The 17,571-nt window shown below is 54.8% G+C and overlaps 1 protein-coding gene across 1 annotated transcript in view; it reads left to right on the top strand.

The window, feature by feature from the left end:
• The first annotated feature begins 263 nt into the window (after window positions 1–263).
• The window catches only part of WDR1 (WD repeat domain 1), a 45,542-nt gene continuing 28,234 nt past the window's right edge, over window positions 264–17,571 (top strand). Inside the window, exons 1-4 of the mRNA XM_058546731.1 lie at window positions 264–394; window positions 835–956; window positions 13,241–13,331; window positions 16,369–16,516. Of these exons, the coding sequence (XP_058402714.1) occupies window positions 379–394; window positions 835–956; window positions 13,241–13,331; window positions 16,369–16,516 (377 nt within the window). The 5' untranslated portion in view covers window positions 264–378. The remainder of the gene's footprint in view (window positions 395–834; window positions 957–13,240; window positions 13,332–16,368; window positions 16,517–17,571) is intronic.

Below are 17,571 nucleotides of genomic sequence, written 5' to 3'. Positions count from 1 at the left end.
TCACGGGGCCGTGTGCTTACGTCACTTCCGGGGAGGGCCGCAGGGCGGGGCCAGGGCGGGGGGAGGGGACGGCCAGGTCCGCGCAGGCTCGCCGGGGCCGCGGCCGCCGAGCTGAGCGCTTGACTATATATGGTCAAAGCTGGGGGCGAGCCGCGCGCGGGGCCGCGCTTCCGGGTTCGGCGCGTCCGCAGCGGCAGCGCGCAGGGCAGGGCGCGAGCCGGCCTCGGAGCCGCGGCCTCGGACCGCCCCCTCCGCGCCCGGCACGCCCGGCGCCGCCTTTCGGCCCCTCTCCCCGGCTCGGCCTCGGCCAGGTCTGATTCGCGGCGCGCGCGGCCCGGAGGCTCTCGGCGAGCGCGGCGCGGTAACAAGTGGGCGAGGATGCCGTACGAGATCAGTAAGTGCCGCGCCCCCGTGCCCCCGGGGTGGGCGCCCGCGCTGCCGGGCCCCCTGGGCCATCGGCGGGGCGCGGGCGGCCCGGCGGGATCCCCGGACGCGGGGGAGGGGTGCGGGCGCAGGCCGGCGAGCGCCCCGCCGCCCTGGGGGCGCCCGGCGACCAACCCGCCTGGGGGGCCCCCCAAAGTTGGCGCTGCGGACCGGGCCTGGCGGAGCCCCCGCGTCCCCGAAGGGCCCGGCCGGGAGCGCAGACCAGGAAGTCGCGCCGACCCCTGCGCTCCTTCAAAGTGGCGGCCACCCCTCCCGGTGGAGGCAACAGGTGACCGGCTGAGACCGGTCCAGGGCGCCCCTCTCCTCCCTGCCCTCCCCTCCGTCCTCAGCCCACGGGAGGCCATACAGGGGCTGCCCCTAATGTGCCCTGCTGCATTTGTGTCTCCGCAGAGAAGGTGTTCGCTAGCCTGCCCCAGGTGGAGAGGGGCGTCTCCAAAATCATCGGCGGCGACCCCAAGGGCAACAATTTTCTTTACACCAATGGAAAGTGCGTCATCCTTAGGAACATCGACGTGAGTATCCCCTTCCCCCCATCAGGCACTGGTTCCGTCCCTGCGGGCAGCCCTTAGGTTAATTCTCCTTCCCCTTCCTCCCCCTCATCTCCCGCCCGGTGGCCTGGGGAGGGTGAGGACGCCACGCCCCCTCAGCCTTGGGACCACACCTAGCCCAGGAAGAAGGTTTGAAGTTAATCCAGGCCCAATTCTCTTTCTTCATGGGGAAACTGAGGCTCAGATTAGTCCAGTCCTTAAGAATAAGGGCTCTGGATTTGAGGGATCAGACAGACCCGGTCAGCTGCTGCTTGACCTTGGGGTGGTTGATCGCTTGGGCCTCTCTGAGCCCCAGTTTCCTCATCTGTGAAAGGGAGATGATGAGATGAGGCTCCCCTGCCACTTTCTCTGGCTGCCTGAGCCCACTGAATGAGATGATGCGTCCCTCCAGCCCAGCAAGCCTGGCACTCACCCAGCACTTGGTAAATGGCACTTATGTTTCATCATTTTTAGCACCCAGGGTCTCCCAGTGTGGCAGAGCCTGAACTCACACCCAGGCCTCAGCACTCCAGCCTGATATTCTCCCTACTGATCGGAGCCCCAGTGCAAAATCAGGAAGGAGTTTATTCCCATGAATCATTCACACAGGCATCCTGTACCCAGGCTGAGAATGCTTCTAGAGACAATTCTTTGGGAAATCCTCGCAAATTCCTGTTACTCCTCTGTAATTATTGAAACGATCCAGTCTGCTTGTCAATCTCCCCACTGCCGGGATTGCACACTGAAATCTTTCTATCCCATTCTTCAGCCTGAGTAATGGAATGGGGGATGGAGTGGAGGTACCAGCACAGCCTTTGGAGGGGGGCTCTCCTGAGCCCTGCTTGCGGATGGGCCTTGCCTACAGTGTGTAGGTGGGTGATTTTGATTGGCGATGCTCCCAGGGGATGTCAACCTAAATTCACAGCTATTGTGAGTGATTACCCTTGGTGGGTTAGGATTGTCACTGATCAGACACACTTCCCCTCAGGAACCTCACAGCTGGCTGAGGGAGTGAAAGGGCTCTGTGGGCCTCTGCTTCCTCGTGTGTAAGAGGAGAGGCTTCTGTGTGGGCTGAGGTGCTGCTGGCTCTGCCCCCATCTCTGGTTAAGCCAGCCAGTTGCTCTTGTTCCTCTGCTGGAAGACGGCGCTTCCTTTGGCAGTTTCTGCTCTGCCCAGGATTGCTGGGCACCTCAAATGAGGGGATGGGTGGGTGTGAATGTGCTTTGAAGGTGTTAACAGCTACTCTGCTAGTCACACGGATTCCTAGAAAGCGGATCCCCTAGAAAGCGGATCCGGCCTCGCTCAGAACTGGGGGAAGCATCGCCAAGGACTTAGATCATAATGATCCGAGGTGTTCTGTGTGAGGTCCTGCGATTTTGAGAAAATAAGAGTTGAGATGGCCATGAGTAGATACCCCCTTATTAGTCTGGCAAGTAAAATGCACTGAAGCATTCTCAGGGATGCAGGGCAGTGGGTACTTGGGTTTGCCCTTAACAGGCATGCATGTCACGGCAGTGTATGTTTGCTCCAGATGGGAGACCTCATGTGAGGTAGCTGCTATGTGCCTGGGATTGTGAAAGGTTCTTAAACCACAGCAACTCCTTCGACCCCCACAGTGAGCCCATTGCTCTGCAGAGGGTCAGGCTCAGCGGGGTGAAGGAGCCAGTAACCACAGCTGCTTCCAATGGAAAAGGTGTTCACAGCCACAGACAAGCTCTGCAGTTGTAGAAAGCATTCTCTGACTTTGAAACCCTTTCTGCTTGTTCCTTCTGAGATCTTTATTTTTACCAGTACCCTAGAGTCGACCATTCTTTTTTGAGAGTGCATCTGCTTTCCCTTCCCATCTATATTTAAGTGTCTGCACTGCCAGGACAGCATGGGATGCTGCTAATGTGTCCTTCCTGTCAGTTTTATTGGTGAACCATTAATACTCAAACAAAGTTGGGTACCATCTTTATTAGGGCAGAATACGCCTGGGAAAGTGAGACAAGTCCTCATGAACATTCAGGGTGTAGGAAGGAAGACGGTCTGGTTAGGATACAGGCTCAGAGAGTAGAGTAAGAGACAGGAAAGGGAGGCTGGGATCAGATGGTGGAATGACCAACAGATATCTGATTGGCATCCCAGACCCACACCAAATTTGGGATCCCCCTGAGTCTCCCCCATTCCTCCAGCTGTTCGGGCCCCAAACCTTGGACTTCTACTTAACTCCGCCCTTCTCTTCCATGCTGTATGTCATTCTTCAGCAAATCCTGTTGACTCTACATTTAAAATATCTTTAGAATCAGACAAATTTTCACCATTTCCTGTTTCCGTCCTTATCCACATTACCATCCTCTCGCCTGGATTGCAAAAAAGCCTCGAACTGGTCTCCCCGCTTCCACCCTGGCTCTCCTCCAGTCTGCTCTCAACACCACGGCTGGACTGGTTATGTTAAAATCTGAGATCAGGTTACTCCTTTGCTCTCCCTTACCATGGCTGATAGGGCCTCACCGGCTAGCCTTGCACCTTGGATCTCACCTCGTAGCCCCCCTTCCCTCACTCAGCTCCAGGCACACTTGCTCCCGTGTCTTTTCTGGAACATGCCACATATCTGTCTCAGGACCTGGGGGTTGCGGTGGCCTTTGCCTGGATATTCTTTCCTCAAATAGCTGCACGGCTTGCTCCCCATCTTCCTTGGGGTTTCTGTTTAGGTGTCACCGTATCAGAGGGGCTTCCCCTAAGCTACATTCCCATCCTGGCCTTCTCTACCTCTCGGTGCTAACAATATGGAGCGAGCTGGCAAGCAGGCCACCGCAGCCTGCGAGTGCATGTGTGCTTCTGCCTGTCTTCCCGAATGAGACTGTAGCTCTGTGACAGCAGAGCTTTGTTATCCTGTTTCGTTCACTAATATGTCCTCGCCTAGAGGGCTGCCGGCCACGGAACAGGTGCTCAATGAGTTATTTGTTGATGGAAAGGTCTTGCGAGCCGGGCTGTGTCGTGGAGGTAATAGGCAGCCGCTGAAGGTTTTACTGCATGGAAGTGAGAAAGGCTCGGCCTGCTTCAGGTTGCTGGACCTGAATTGTATGGCGTCCACCTTCTTTCAGACAGAGCAGGCCTCGGTCCACTTGCTGACCTTCCACGTGGAGCCACCACTGTCATTCACTTTGTTGGCTTAAAGGCTGTGAACCCAGCATCATGGTACTTCTTAAGCTTGTAGAAAGGAGTTTCTTATCTGTTCTCTTTCAACACATCTGATTGCCAGATCTTGGACAGGAAATGCTCCTCTGCAGAGTTAAAAAGCACGTGGTGATGTGGCCATCCAGAAATGAGTATTCCAGAAGAAGAGAACCTGATGTGTTCTTACCCGGAGGCCCACATCACCACTGCACACGGTGTAAAGACTGGGAGGGTTGCTCCTAGTGGCTGTGAAGGAACCTCTTCATGATTCTAAACCGCCCAGGATCACTTCTGTGGAAAACAGCTTTGGCAATGAGCTTCCCGGCAGAGGCCCCTTACAAGCTGCCAGGAGCAGCCAGCAGATTTGCTACAAGGGCACGTTTGGGGCTTGCTGTATAAACTATCCAATCCCCAGATTCCAGAACTAAAATATATATCTATTTGATAAAATCATGTATATAAAGTTACAATTCCAGGCAGTGAAGTGTTCGTAGCGGTTTGACATTGCTGTGCTTCTAGGCACAGTACCAGTGGGCTCATCTCCTTGAGCAGGGGAGAGACCAGGTTGGGGGATGTGGAACTTGAGTGCTGGGTTTCGCAGAAGTGATCTGACAGTCATGTGCAGAAGGACCACCTGTGCGTCCCCTACAGGTGGGGGTGTGTGTGTGTACGTGAAGGGACAGATGGCCCGAGAAGGACTGACTTCGTCCCTTCTGTCCAGTTGCATATGCCTATGAGTCCCTGCTGTGTGTCCAGGACGGCCACCAGCCCTGTGGAGAGCACAGATACAGACGCCCTGCCTGCACAGAGCTCGCTGACTTGGGTGGGGGTGAAACGAGCCACCGGGCGACGGAAGGCAGTGGCGTGTTGGACTACCACCTGGACAACACACGCGTGGGGTCCAGAGCCAGGAGAGCACCCAGGGTCCTCTAGTCTGACCTTTAAGAAGTGAGGAGACGTCTCAGCAAAGGCCTTAGAGCTGCATGGTGCCCGAGTCAGGGGTAGGGGAGACTTCTTGGCTCTCGGGCTAGTGAACCTCAGGTGCTTTGGCTGTGACATCTTGGTGTCCCACCTATTGCCAGTCACAGCAGGGGCTCCCTGAGTGTTAGCAGGCCCCGGGGAAGGCATTTCCATTTCTCTCCCCACCGCTCTTTTTTCTCCTCCGCCTCCTGTTCCCTAAGCTCCAGTCCACGCTGTTACACACACTTATCAAGCATCTGCTTTGAGGTGAAGCCCATGCCATGCCCTGGAGACAGCCCAACCAGGGGCCTGTCCCCCCGGCGCTCGCAGTCTTGGGAATGGGACTGTCCTAAGGGGAAGCCGAGGTGCTGTGGGGCACTCACCACAGAAGGATCTGGGCAGCTGTGGCCCAAGGTGGGGGCCTGGAGGCTCTATGCTGCCAGTCAGGTGGAGCAGGGGCCGTGAGAAGGTCCCACAGAGGTTGCAGAGTTTCGGGGCCTGGAGAGATGGTTGTGGCTGGAGTGCTGGGCCTGAGAGGAACGGACAGAACAGGCAGGACAGGTGTGCGGGGCTCTGGTGGTGGGTGGTCAGGCAGCCCTGCAACAGAGCCGGCCCTGTTCTGGTGGTCATCAGAACGGTTACAAGGTTAGGCAGACGCATAAGATGATCAACTCTGCAGTAGGGCAATTGTTCTGTATCTGGGATATGAGGCAGGGAGAGCGATTAGGGAGCTGCTCCAAGATTAACGCATTGCTCAGCAAGTGCTAATCAGCTGGGACAGCCCATCCGTGGTTCTTGATGTTTCCCACACACATTCACTAAGCTCCCGTCCTGCTGAGCCCTGCCCATGGCCACTGTCCCCAAGATTTTAATCAGTGGTTCTCAGTGAAAGGCGATGTTGCCCCCACCCCACCCCGCTGTGGGATATTTGGCAATGTCTGAAGGCTGTTTTGTGCTCCTGGTATCTAGTGGGTAGGGGCCAGGGATGTTGCCAAACATCCCACAATGCACAGGACTGTCCCACAATAAAGAATTATCTGGCCCAAAATGTCAGTAGTGCCAAAGAACCCTGGTAGATAACATTGTAACACACCGGGTTAAGCACTTTAAAAGGAGAATGTGATGAGCGATTTGGGAACAAGAGAGAAGAACCAGCTGCCACAGCAGCAGGGAAGGCTTTTGGAGATGGGGCACATTTGAGTTGGGTTTTGGAAGATGAGTAAGAGTTCTTCACGAAGAGGATTGAGACAGCAACATAGCAGAGATGGAGAGAATCGAGACAGGGAACCACATGTGCACAGAGTTCGAAAGAACTTTGACTTGTGTCCTCTCAGCACCATTATGGACTCTGCAGGTGGTTTTGGTACCTTTCTTATCCTGTTGATGGGGATGTGGAGAGGGATGTCAAAGGCTATTTTTAGGTAAAAGGAAAGGTTGCAGCTTCCTGCTTGAGGCTAGCGGAGAGGTGGTCCTGTTTGTGGTTGGCTTGTAGACATTGAGCCTGCCCCAGAATGGTTGGAGGTGCTCACCCAGATCCCTCCCCAGTCCCGACCCTTGTAACGTGGTCCCCCGCTCCCTGCAGGGCCTTATTACAGATGGCACGTGGACCCCGGAGTGCAAAGGGCCCTTTTTACCTCTCCAGAGTCTCAGGTGGAGTCTCCCGGCTTTGGTGTGATACACCCTTTAGAAAGACCGGGATCCTAAGCTTTGTCGGCTTACTTGTGGCTGCTACCCACAGGTCTTACCTCTGCTCTCCGGGGTCTTACTCAGAAAAGGGCCATTCCTCAATCCCAACATAGGCACTCTAGTCCTGCCCCGTACGCCCGCCCCTGTTCTCCGGGAGCACTAGCTTATTCCAGTCCAGTGCACAACCCTGAGAACTGCCTCTGGCACCAGAGCTGGTCTTTGCTGAGCACATTTTGTGCTGGGCAGTGGCTGAGCGCTTGGTGTACTTGCCTCATTCGGTTCAGTTCCCACGTCTGTAAGAATGGGGAGAATAATGTTATTATGGGGTCAGCGTGAGATGTGACTGAGTTGATTCACAAGCATCCCTAGAGGGTTGCCTGGGCTGTGGCAGTGCGCGTCCTGCCTTCCTCTTCACCACTGCCCTGTGGGTGGCATCTCTCCCTTGTGAGAGATGAGAACACTGGAGCCCCAGCAGGTGCTAGGATTTGAACCCAGGCCGCCACCACCAAAGTCTCCCCTCGTGACTCCTCAGAAGGCTCCGGGCAGGCAGGGGGAAAGGGGAGGACAGGAAGGGGGGTGTGGGTGGCATGTCCTGTGTCCAGTGGGGCATGGCGTGCCCAGGGTCACGTGGGGAGCCCTCGCAGGCCCCGGTTCTAAGGCTTGGTTTGCCTCATCGGGAAGGGCTGAGCTTGGATGCAGGAACGCAAGTCGTTCCAGGCGTGGCAAGACTATGCCTGGCCTGGCCCTCCAGCTGAGTGACCTGGCTCCATTCGGTGCTGAAACTTGAGTGTCGGCCAATGCAAACTTCTGTTCCCTGAGGTACAGAACCAGGCCGACAGTGGTACCAACTGTAAATGAGTGAATAAAACTGACGAATAAAGGCTCTTACCTGAGTTCAGGTCCCAGCCCCACCACTTCCCATTGGGTGGCCTTGGGCACGTCATTCTGGGTCTCTGCCTGAGTTTCTTCGCCTGTAAGAGGGGTTAAAAGGTGACCTTCCTTTTAGGGGTGTTGTGAGATTTCAAAGAGAATCAACTGGAAGGTCCACCCGCTGTCTGAGAGTGAGTCGTCAGCCTACCATGATTGTTTCTTCATCAGCAGCTGTCAGGTTCCGGCATGCCCTGGTCTTGGAGGCTGCAGTGTCAAATCAAACACGGACCCTACGCTTTGTGGGATCCACTTAGTGAGAAGCTAAGGGGGTATAAGAATGACATGTAGTACAAGGTAGAAACTGATAAGGGCTGTGGGTTGGGAGGATAGGGAAGGTGGCGTGAGAGTTCAGGGCTGGGAGAGATTGTTTCTAGCTTGGAGCATCAGGGAAGGCTTCTTGAAGGTGGCGGCCTTTGCCCTGGGTGTTAGAAGATATTAGGAGACTGCCTTGGGGATCAGGAAGGCGGGAAGGCGTTCCAGACTGAGGCAGATAAAGGGAAGAATGGCACTGTAGTAATTTGATAAGGAGGGGGGAGGGCGTAATGGGAAATGGACTTTGGATCGCAGCTCAGAGCTCAATCTGGGTAAGAGGGAGCCATGCAGGTTGCGCAGGGCGGTGCTCACCGTTTCCTACTTGGTGGCCGGTCGCCATTTGTGTGAAGCATTTGCTCACTGCTGGATCCCCAGGGCCAGCCCAGGGCGGATGGGGGAGTTCTTGGAAGGAACGAGGGGGCCATACTTTGTGCATTCTTGCTGCTCTGTGGGGCAGTGTGAGGGGCTTAGCCTCTGGGTGCAGACCTTCCCGTCTGGAAGCACAGAGGTTTGTGGAGCTGACTTGCTCTGCAGTAATTTGAGTTTGGCCTCAGTCGCCAGTGCACAGAGGGCCCTGCAGATTGTGTGGACTGCACAGGTCCATCTTCCAGTGACTGCTTCCAGGAACCGGGAGTATTTAGAAAGCCAGCACTCTGAAAGGTAATCCTGGAAGGTCATGCTCACTTTGCCCGGTCGCCCCGGGGCTGTCTGTGGACGCTCCAGGGGACCCTGAGCAGCCACAGCAGAGTGCTGTGTCACACAGCTTCAGGGAGGCCTTCCATCAGGTTCACGGTGGGCCAGGCGCCATGGTAGATGCTGCCACGCCCTGTGACCTGGGCCATCCCTCAAGCTGACCTGTAAATAATGTGGTGACCTCTGACCCCTACCTCAGCCCTGAGCCCAGGGGACAGAAGGAATATGAAAGAGCTTTAGGGAGCACAGGGGTGGCTCAGACACTGCCCTGGACGGAGCGTGTTTAAATGACTGTCTCTGCTCTGTTGGAGCGAGTCTCCACAGGGCCAGGGCTGAGGTTGGAGAGGTGTCGGGAGGTCATTTAGTTTGCTGGTCCTGGGGAGGGTCCCCGGCGCACAAGTGGCCCCTGAACCAGCCTCAGATGGCGGCCAGAGCGCCATCACCCCACTGCTCCTGCAGACGTGTGGGGTCTGTAGACGTGTGACGGCGCGGCCCGTGGTCCTGAGGCTGTGTCACATCTGTGACTGCTCGAGCACCATACTTTTCATGTCTTCTGTGAGGCTCTGTGACACCCCAGGTGTGGGGGAGCATTCTGGGGCTCATCCCAGGGTCCCCCGGCCCTGAGCTCTGCCCCTCGCTCACCGTTGCCAAGCACCCACTGGCAGGCCCTGCGCTGGGCACTGAGCTCAGCGGGGACCCTATGTGGGAAGGGGAGGGCGCCTCCTGTTCCTGCCCCCAGGTGGACCCAGGGAGGGAAGGGGCCTTGCACGGGTCAGGGGTCATGGGGGGTCTGGGACAAGTGGAGGCGGCAAGTCAGGCCCTGCAGCTCCTGAGGGAAGGATTTCAAGCAGGAGAGTGAGGTGAGCAGAGTTGGGACCCCGAGGCTGTGGTGGATTGATAGAAGGTAGAGATCAATTAAAAAGATATCGTCGTGATCCCAGGAGGCACAGGAAGAACTCGGGGGAGTCTGTGGCCCAGGTGGAAAGAGGAGGTGGGTTTGGAAGCTGTGGAAGAAGAGTGGGCCGGGCTGGGACGGGCCTGGGGTGGAGGGCGAGATGACAGGAGGTTTAGTGGGCTCTCTCAGCCTCTGCCCACATCCGCTAGGCGGCCATGGGACCTCCCGTGCCAGGGCTTCCTCCTGGTGTCTGCCTGAAGTCTCCTGTCCTCTTGAGGGCGAGAGCTGGCGGGGCCTGCAGCAGGGCAGGAAGGAAGGCCCGGAGGAGGGCGCCCTGGCCTCCACACCTTGTTCTCAATGGTCGGTCTCCCGAGGCCCTCCAAGGGGGATGCTCCTTGGTGCTCCCAGAACTGGCTGTCTTCTCTTCCCTCGTTTTCCCCCTTCCTGAGCCCTTCTCCAAATAAGTACTCATCCCAAATCCTGTTCTCCTTCCCCGAGACAGCAAGAGAGGGAGGAGGAGTGGGGAGAGGGTTGGGTCCCAGTCCTTGTGCCGTCTGGAATGAGTCCTTGTGCCGATCTAGAATGAGCCTGACCTGTGGTGGGACGCTTGGGGGCAGGGGAGGTGTCATTTCCGGCTCCAGCAGCTGGCCCTCCTGTGTGCGGGGCAGTGGCGGAGGCTGCTGCTGACTCAGATGTGGTCGTTGTTCTCAGCCTGGAGACGCGTCGCTGGCCCAGTTGTGCGCTGTATGTGGAATACGGGCGAGGGTGGTGTCTCATCCAGCCCAGGATTCTGGTGCTGAGCCTGCTGGGGATGACCCTGGGGGTTCACACACCCTGACCATTTAGGGGAAGGATATTCTAAGGGCAGAACTTCCTCCCAGGCCGCCGCCTACTCACCTTCCGTCCCTCCCCCAGGGCCCCTTGGAGCCCACCTTTTTAAAGGCAATGCCAGGATGAGTGCCGGCATGGGTGGTTCGTCGCCTGTGGGATGGCTTTCTCATCTGTTAAGTGGGCTCATAGTGCCCACCATATAGGGTGTAAGGCCCTTCAGTCAGCCTTGAAACAGACACGATGGCAGCCTGTCCACAGACCGCTTTGCCAGCTGCTTTGTGCAGGAACTGTCCGTGTTAAGAGTGAAGGACCCGTCTGGGCTGGGGCGGGTGGGGTTAGGGAGGCATTTGATGGATACCAGGCACCATGGTTGTATTGAGGTGCAATTTAGATACAATAAAATTTAAGTGTACAACTTGAGTTTTGACAAATACAGTCCCAGAACCACCACCACAGTCATGATGTAGAACATGCCAGTCATTCCAGAATGTGCCCTCTAAGCCCTTTAGTCGCTTGGCTCCCTCCACCCCCAGCCCCTACCAGTTGCTCTGCTTTGTCACTTTAGGTTGCCTTTTCTAGAATTTCATAAAACAGGAATCATGCAGTACGGTGTTGTCTTTTGTGTCTGGCTTTTCCCCGTAATGCTTTTGAGATTCAGCGTGTCGTTGAATATAATATGGTTTGCTCTTTATTGCTGAGTCGTATTCCCCTGGAAGGATACAGCACAGCTTGTTTCTCCAGTCACCCATTGGTAGACATTGCGTGGTTCCCCTTTGAGGCTGTTACGAGTAAAGGCATGTTTGAACCTTTGCGTGTGTGTCTTTGTGGACATGTGGGTTTAGCTCTCTTGAGTAAATACCTAGCAGGAGGACTGCTGGGTTTTTGTATGGTAACTATGTTTAACTTTATAAATAACCAGCCAAACTGTTTTCTGGCTGCATAATTTTGGGTTCCCACCAGCAATATGTGAACATTCCGGTGCCCCCCCTCCATCTTGCCAACATTTGGTGATGTCAGTCTTTTATTTTAATATAGAATTAGGTAATAAAAGATATTTCATTGTAGTTCTCATTTGTAATTCCCAAAAGGCTAATGATATTGAGCACCTTTTCATGTGCTTGCCATTCATAGTATCTTCTTTGGATCCCTGATACCTTTCTAATTTCATTAGCAAATGTTTGTTCCAAGATGGATTAATTTATGAACCACATATATTAAGTGCCTGCTATGTTCACGTAATACTAAATGTTAAGTCCTAGGGGTGAAAGAGAAGGACTGTGTAAACTTGTCCGCCCCCTCAAAAACACTTCTCGAGCACCTGTTATTTGCTAGTTGCTGTGATGGTGAACGAGCTAAATGTACAGGAAGCAGGTCAGAGAAGAGCTGGAGGAGAGGGACGAGAAGGTTGGGGACTGCAGCGTGTCATACCTGCCTCAGGGGTGTGTCCAGTGCTTTGGAAGCGCAGAGAGAACTGGCCACCAAAGGAAGCTCGTGCAGATGGCCCTTCTGTTAGGCCTGGTAGATAAGTAGGCGTTAGCAGGCAGGGAGAGGTGTTGCTGGCCAAGTGAACAGTATTTACAGAGACTTTGGGCTGGCAAGAATGGCAGAAGGGTGGTGACAGGGCTAGAATTTAGGGTGTACTTCTCCGGTCTCAGTCTGGTGGGATGGCAGGTGGGGATCCTGTGGCCGGAAGGCTGAGAAGAGTACAGGCCTCTGATCTTGTCGAGGGGTGTGAGGAGATGAGGGAGAGGAGACCACTAGGCAGGTGAAACAGGTGGGGGCAGTTAGGGGTCAGGTTAGATGGGCCTTCACCTGGGCGGCCTCCCTAGGACCTGACGTGTCCTCAGTCTTGTCTGTGGGAAGCTGCCTCTTTTCAGAGAGCACTTGGTTCACAGGAAGCTGATGGCGGGTATGGGGGATTAGACGGCTGAGTCTTCATTCCCTCCTGAAAGCAGGCTCCGCTCTGGGGACACACGGTGTTTCAGTTTTGCTGAGGCCCCTTGGTGATAAGTGTTTGGGGAGGGAGGAGGTGCCATGGTATACTTTTAGTAAATTATATGTTAAAACCTTACATTTAAGTAGTGAAGATGCTTCTAGTCCCAAGTGCTGGCCCCATTCTTGCCACAAAGTCTGGCCCACCTTTGATCTGTACCTCGAAAGGGTGTGGGGAATCCACATTTCCCAAAGGGAGGTTTTTGACGAGGGGCTCCCAGCTACGTGACCCACAAGGAGGGGCTCCCAAATACGTGACCCACGGTGGGGCTCCTCCCAGCTGCAAGCCCCACTCTGTTCTTGTGCCTCAAAGTCTAAGGCCCTGTTTCAGGTCATACACTGCTTGGCAGCCTGGGATACTGCTGGGTCAGAGCAGGGGAGACAGCTCTGAGAGAGTCGGGAACTGTGACTTGAAGAACTGGCGGCTTTCTACAAAGAGGAGAAAGTTAGAATCACAGTTTTTTTTGTTTTTTGTTTTTTTTTTTTTGATGAAACTTATTCCCTGTATATATTTCACAAATACATATTTGTACTATGGCAAGTACAGAAAAGCCAACCAAAGAAAATTGCCTTGAGTTCTATAATTATAGACTAGAGAGAAAGGGTTACTGTTACCTGGAATTCTATCACCCAGAGATAGGCAGGCAGGCACTGTGTGTGTAGGCAGATAGATATACTTCTAGGATTTTCTTTAGGAAGATTTTAAGTGTGTGTGTCATTCCCCCCACCCCGAAATCCGTTAATTGGGAGAGTGGAAGGCAGTTTGGCTGCTCCTATGTTCCTTGTATTCATTTGGGGTCTCTTCCTGCAGAACCCAGCCGTTGCTGACATCTACACAGAACACGCCCATCAAGTGGTGGTGGCCAAGTACGCGCCCAGCGGATTCTACATTGCCTCTGGAGGTACATGTACCAGTGCATAGCTCCTGGACGCATGTGGCGTGGCTGAGGTGCCGCTCTGCCCACCCCCCCATCCCCAGTCCTGGGGCTAAGCTGGGCGCCTGGCTTGGGAGGATGGGGAGGAGGGAAGAAGGAAGAGGGTAAAGGAGGGGGCAGGGGTACAGGTAGAAGCATTATAATTAGTTTCAGCCGGAGCTGACAAAGAACGTATAAGCCACTGAAAAGCCCCATTCCAGAACTTTGTAGTTTGCAGTGTTCCAGCTGGTTCCAACTCAGGTCAGCAGAAATACTCTTGTGAGGTTGGCCAGAGGCCTTTGCAGGCGGCTGTATCATGATGTATTGGAGCTCAGTGTGTGTGTTTGAATCGTAGCTTTGTCTCCTGTCACCTTTATTAGCTGCTCCTTTCCTGCTGCCCAGCACAATGCCCAGCCTTGAGGCAAGCGCTCCATTTGCTTGTTTCATTTGTGGTCTGGGCCTTTGCTCTCTGCAGCCAGGCTTTTGTGTGGCTCAGTGGGAGGCTGGGTAAGAGGAGGGGCACAAAGATCTTTAGGTTATGGGATGCTTTATTCACTTAATCCTTGAAGGTAGATCTTTTACAAACATTTACAGGCGAGAAAGGCACAAGTTAAGAGTGGCTTACCTCAAGTCTCCCATTCATTCGTTCATTCATTCATACACTCAACAAATATTTATTGGCTGCCTTGGCTGTGCCCAGCCTGGTCTCAGGCCCCAGGGAGAGCCAGTGAACGGGCTGATGTGAGCCGCCTCAGCCTCCCCTGGAGAGCGACAGAAATGAACGAATTGATGAAAAAACTAACCACCCTGTCGGGGAGGGCCAGGATTCATACACACCAGCGAAGGTTCTGTCTACACTGCCCTCGCTCCCTGCATGGCAGGCAGTGCAGGGACCTGTCTTTGAAGGGTTCACCCCTTCGCAGCTGTGCTACCTTCCTTAAATAACTCCCCTTGCTGGGCCTTACATTGCTCTTCTATAAACCGGGGTGCTGGTACCTACCAGGTTGGTTTGGGGAGGATCCAGTGCGGCAAGTCTCGCAGAATGCCTAGGGTGGGTCTTGCGCTAGTGGGCACCTGACAGCGAGTGACCATAGTGTCTTTCACCAAAACCAGGATGCACCAAGGCAACAGGCGACAGCTAACGCCAGCCGGCTGGGGTTGTGTGTGCAGGGCTTGGCCAAGAGTCTGGCACATAGTGGGCACTTAATGATTTTTGTGTTTAGACTACTTTGACTCCATCTGTCAAACTTGCTCTAATATATCCCATGATTTATTTTAGCCCTGTGAATTTTTTTTTCCAGCCCTACTTGCCAGCAAAACGCCTCTTCATTTACAGCCCCAAGATCTGGCCCTGGCGCCTGTTAAAATTGTGTCTTCTCAGGAGAGATTTGTGGTTGGCAAGGGCCCTGCTGCCTGCTTGGCACAGCCTCCCTGCCTTAGTACTTTGAGCTGAGGCCTGGCTGCCCTCTGCCCGGTCCCAGGGTGGGTCTTAACCCGACAGAAATCGATGGCTTTCAGATGCTAGTGCGGAATCAATGAGGAGGGCTGTCGCAGAGACTGTTGCCAAGGACAGTCCCCATGAGTAAAGGATCACTTTGACATTTTCGTCTCGTAAAAGCGCCCTGATTTGGCAGAGGAACTGAGGGAGATTGGGGCTCAATACCTGGACACAGGTCCAGGTATTCTTGGGCAAAGATCACATTGGACGTTTCCAGTGCACTGGTCCTTTGAATCCAGCAAAGACAACGAAACATTTACTGCAGAGATTAGGGCCCTGGGCTAAAAATAGTGTGGGGTTTGGTGTGAGGATGAGGGAGGCTGGAAAAGTGGTATGCTCTCTGGCTAAGTGGGTTACCTGGTACCTGGTGTGCCAGGGGACGGGGGTCCCTGGGTTCCAAGTCCCCTGAGTTGGGAGTTCCCAGTACTTTGGAAAGCCTGCAGCTACCTCCCAGATGGGGTTCCAGTCCTCTGCGTGATCTTTAGATCCTTGTAAGGCTGGCTAGTCCACATCCACATGGGGCAGGGGCTGGCTCTCCATGCTGCCCTGTGCAGCCTCCGCCCTCCCTTGGCTCGGCCAGAACAGAACCAAAGCTGTTTTCACAGGAGCTGCTGTAGAGTTTTGTGTTTAGTGCTGAAGTGGGCCTGGGGTTCCTGGAAACACAGTGTGAGCTTGCCCGCCGGGAGGACCCCAGACCCATTCTGGGCTGAGGTTTTAAGCCTCAAGAGTTAGTTTGGGAAGGGCGTGTTGGGTTGGTGCTTGGATCTTGGTGACAGGATCGTGGCAGGGAAGGAGAGGGGCTGTTAGTCTATTACTAACTGCTGCAGACGCTGCCGTGAGAAGAGACGTGGGCCACACTCTGGAGTACAATTCATTCCGACACCCACCACAGGTGTCTCACAAAAGGCTCTTACTCATGCAACAGTCCTGAGTTGTGGATTGTGCCTCGCTGTCATGAGTGAGGCTTCTGGTTGCCTGGGGTGTGGGTGAGGAGCTGCGAGGGGGCTGGGGCTGCCGTGCAAGTCACACCGTGCGCCAGGCTGCACGCCCAGCTGTGCGCCTTGTTTCCATTAGTTACTGCGGCAGCTGCACGGCAGAGGCGGGTGACACTGTGTCACTTTACAAATGAAGTAAACTTTAGCTCCCGAGTGTTAAGGGAGTTGCCCAAGGTCCATATGCCATTTAGATCCTCCTACAGGGACAGAAATACAAAATGAAACGAAACTGCTCCCTGACACGTTGGGTTTGGCACCGTGTGTCGCTGGGCTGTCTGATTCCTACACACGTCTTATAATCCGGGTGACTGCGGCTGAAATGCAGAGACCCAGTGGTGGTCCTCGTGGAGGCAGCAGGCTCTGACGAGTAGCTGGGTATTATTTACCTAAAACACGGCCCTCCTCCCAGCTACAGCCTCAGCCAACTCCAGCAAGCCTGCGAACCCCAGGCGGTGCTGCGTGGGCATGCCTCGTGCCTACACGGCCCTGGCCCAGTGGTGACTGTGGCTCTCACCGCCCGTTGTGTCTGCAGATGTGTCTGGGAAGCTGAGGATCTGGGATACCACGCAGAAGGAGCATCTCTTGAAGTATGAGTACCAGCCTTTCGCGGGGAAGATCAAGGACATCGCTTGGACGGAAGACAGCAAGAGGATCGCCGTGGTCGGGGAAGGAAGGGAGAAGTGAGTCTCTGGCCCCGGCCTCCCTGTTTGTGTCCCTTGCTTGGCTTCCTTTCTTAGGTGTCCCTGTTGGGAGGGCTGCAGTGACATCAGTGCCAGCGTGGACTAGTGTGTGTTGAGTCCCCATAGGTGCCGGGCCTCTCCAGCCCCGTTCACAGGTGTGTGACTAGCCCAAGCCACTGGCTCCTTCAGGGTTGGCCTGAGCGGCATGTAACCATGGGTAAACCCCTCAGTTTGTCTCAGGGCCCAGGTGCCTTCTCTCGCTGTCTCTGACATCCTTGGCCCTTCGCTTTCTAGAACTCCAGCCATCGTGCCCACGTTCGAGGCAGCAGGAAGCAGGAAAGGGAGAAAGTGAAAGAGATGCTCTTACGAGCATTATTGGGTCCCTCCCAGCAGCTTCCGCATGGCCACACCTAGCTGTAACGCAGGCTGGGCATTTCCCCTAGCCGGGCCCATCCCCTGAGGTCGCCTTACTAAGGAAGAAAGGGCAGGTGGATACTGGATAGGCGGCCTGAATGGCTGCCGCACTCGGGGTCTAGTGACCAGCAGGGTCAGGGCCACAACCCAGATTTTCTTACTCCAGTGCGGTCAGGGTTCTCTCCACGGCACCACGCTGCCTGCAAGCATTTCAACTTGGCGGGCACATGTCTTTATTTCTCTTACTCAGAGGTTCTTTTCAGTGCATGTTCTGTTAGGTATTCATTCTTCTGTAGTTTTTCAAGTCATTCCTGATGGTCTTAATAATTTCTTTTTCATTCGGTCACAAATAGTAACCAAAACATTTTCAATGAGTGCCAGCTGAAAGCAAGCCATCACCTCCTTTCTGGTAGGGGATGGTGAGTGGTCTATTTCTCGGTTCCCCCCAATAAAACTGTTATGAAAGCCATAAAGCTGTTCCCTGGCAGTTGCTTTTAAGACATCTTGCACGTGGAGGCTGGACCATACAGACAAGGACACCCAGTGCCTCAGTGTGTGTTCTTGTCACCAGTGTGTATGCAGCAGGGTCATGAGCCGGGGCTGCGCTGCCGGCACCCACTTCCCTCCTTTAGGCACTGGCA

The sequence above is a fragment of the Diceros bicornis genome, chromosome 8, assembly GCF_020826845.1.
Source record: "Diceros bicornis minor isolate mBicDic1 chromosome 8, mDicBic1.mat.cur, whole genome shotgun sequence".
Taxonomy (NCBI): Eukaryota; Metazoa; Chordata; class Mammalia; order Perissodactyla; family Rhinocerotidae; genus Diceros; species Diceros bicornis.
Note: the sequence above shows the minus strand (reverse complement) of the source record. Positions and strands in the feature narration are given on the sequence as shown.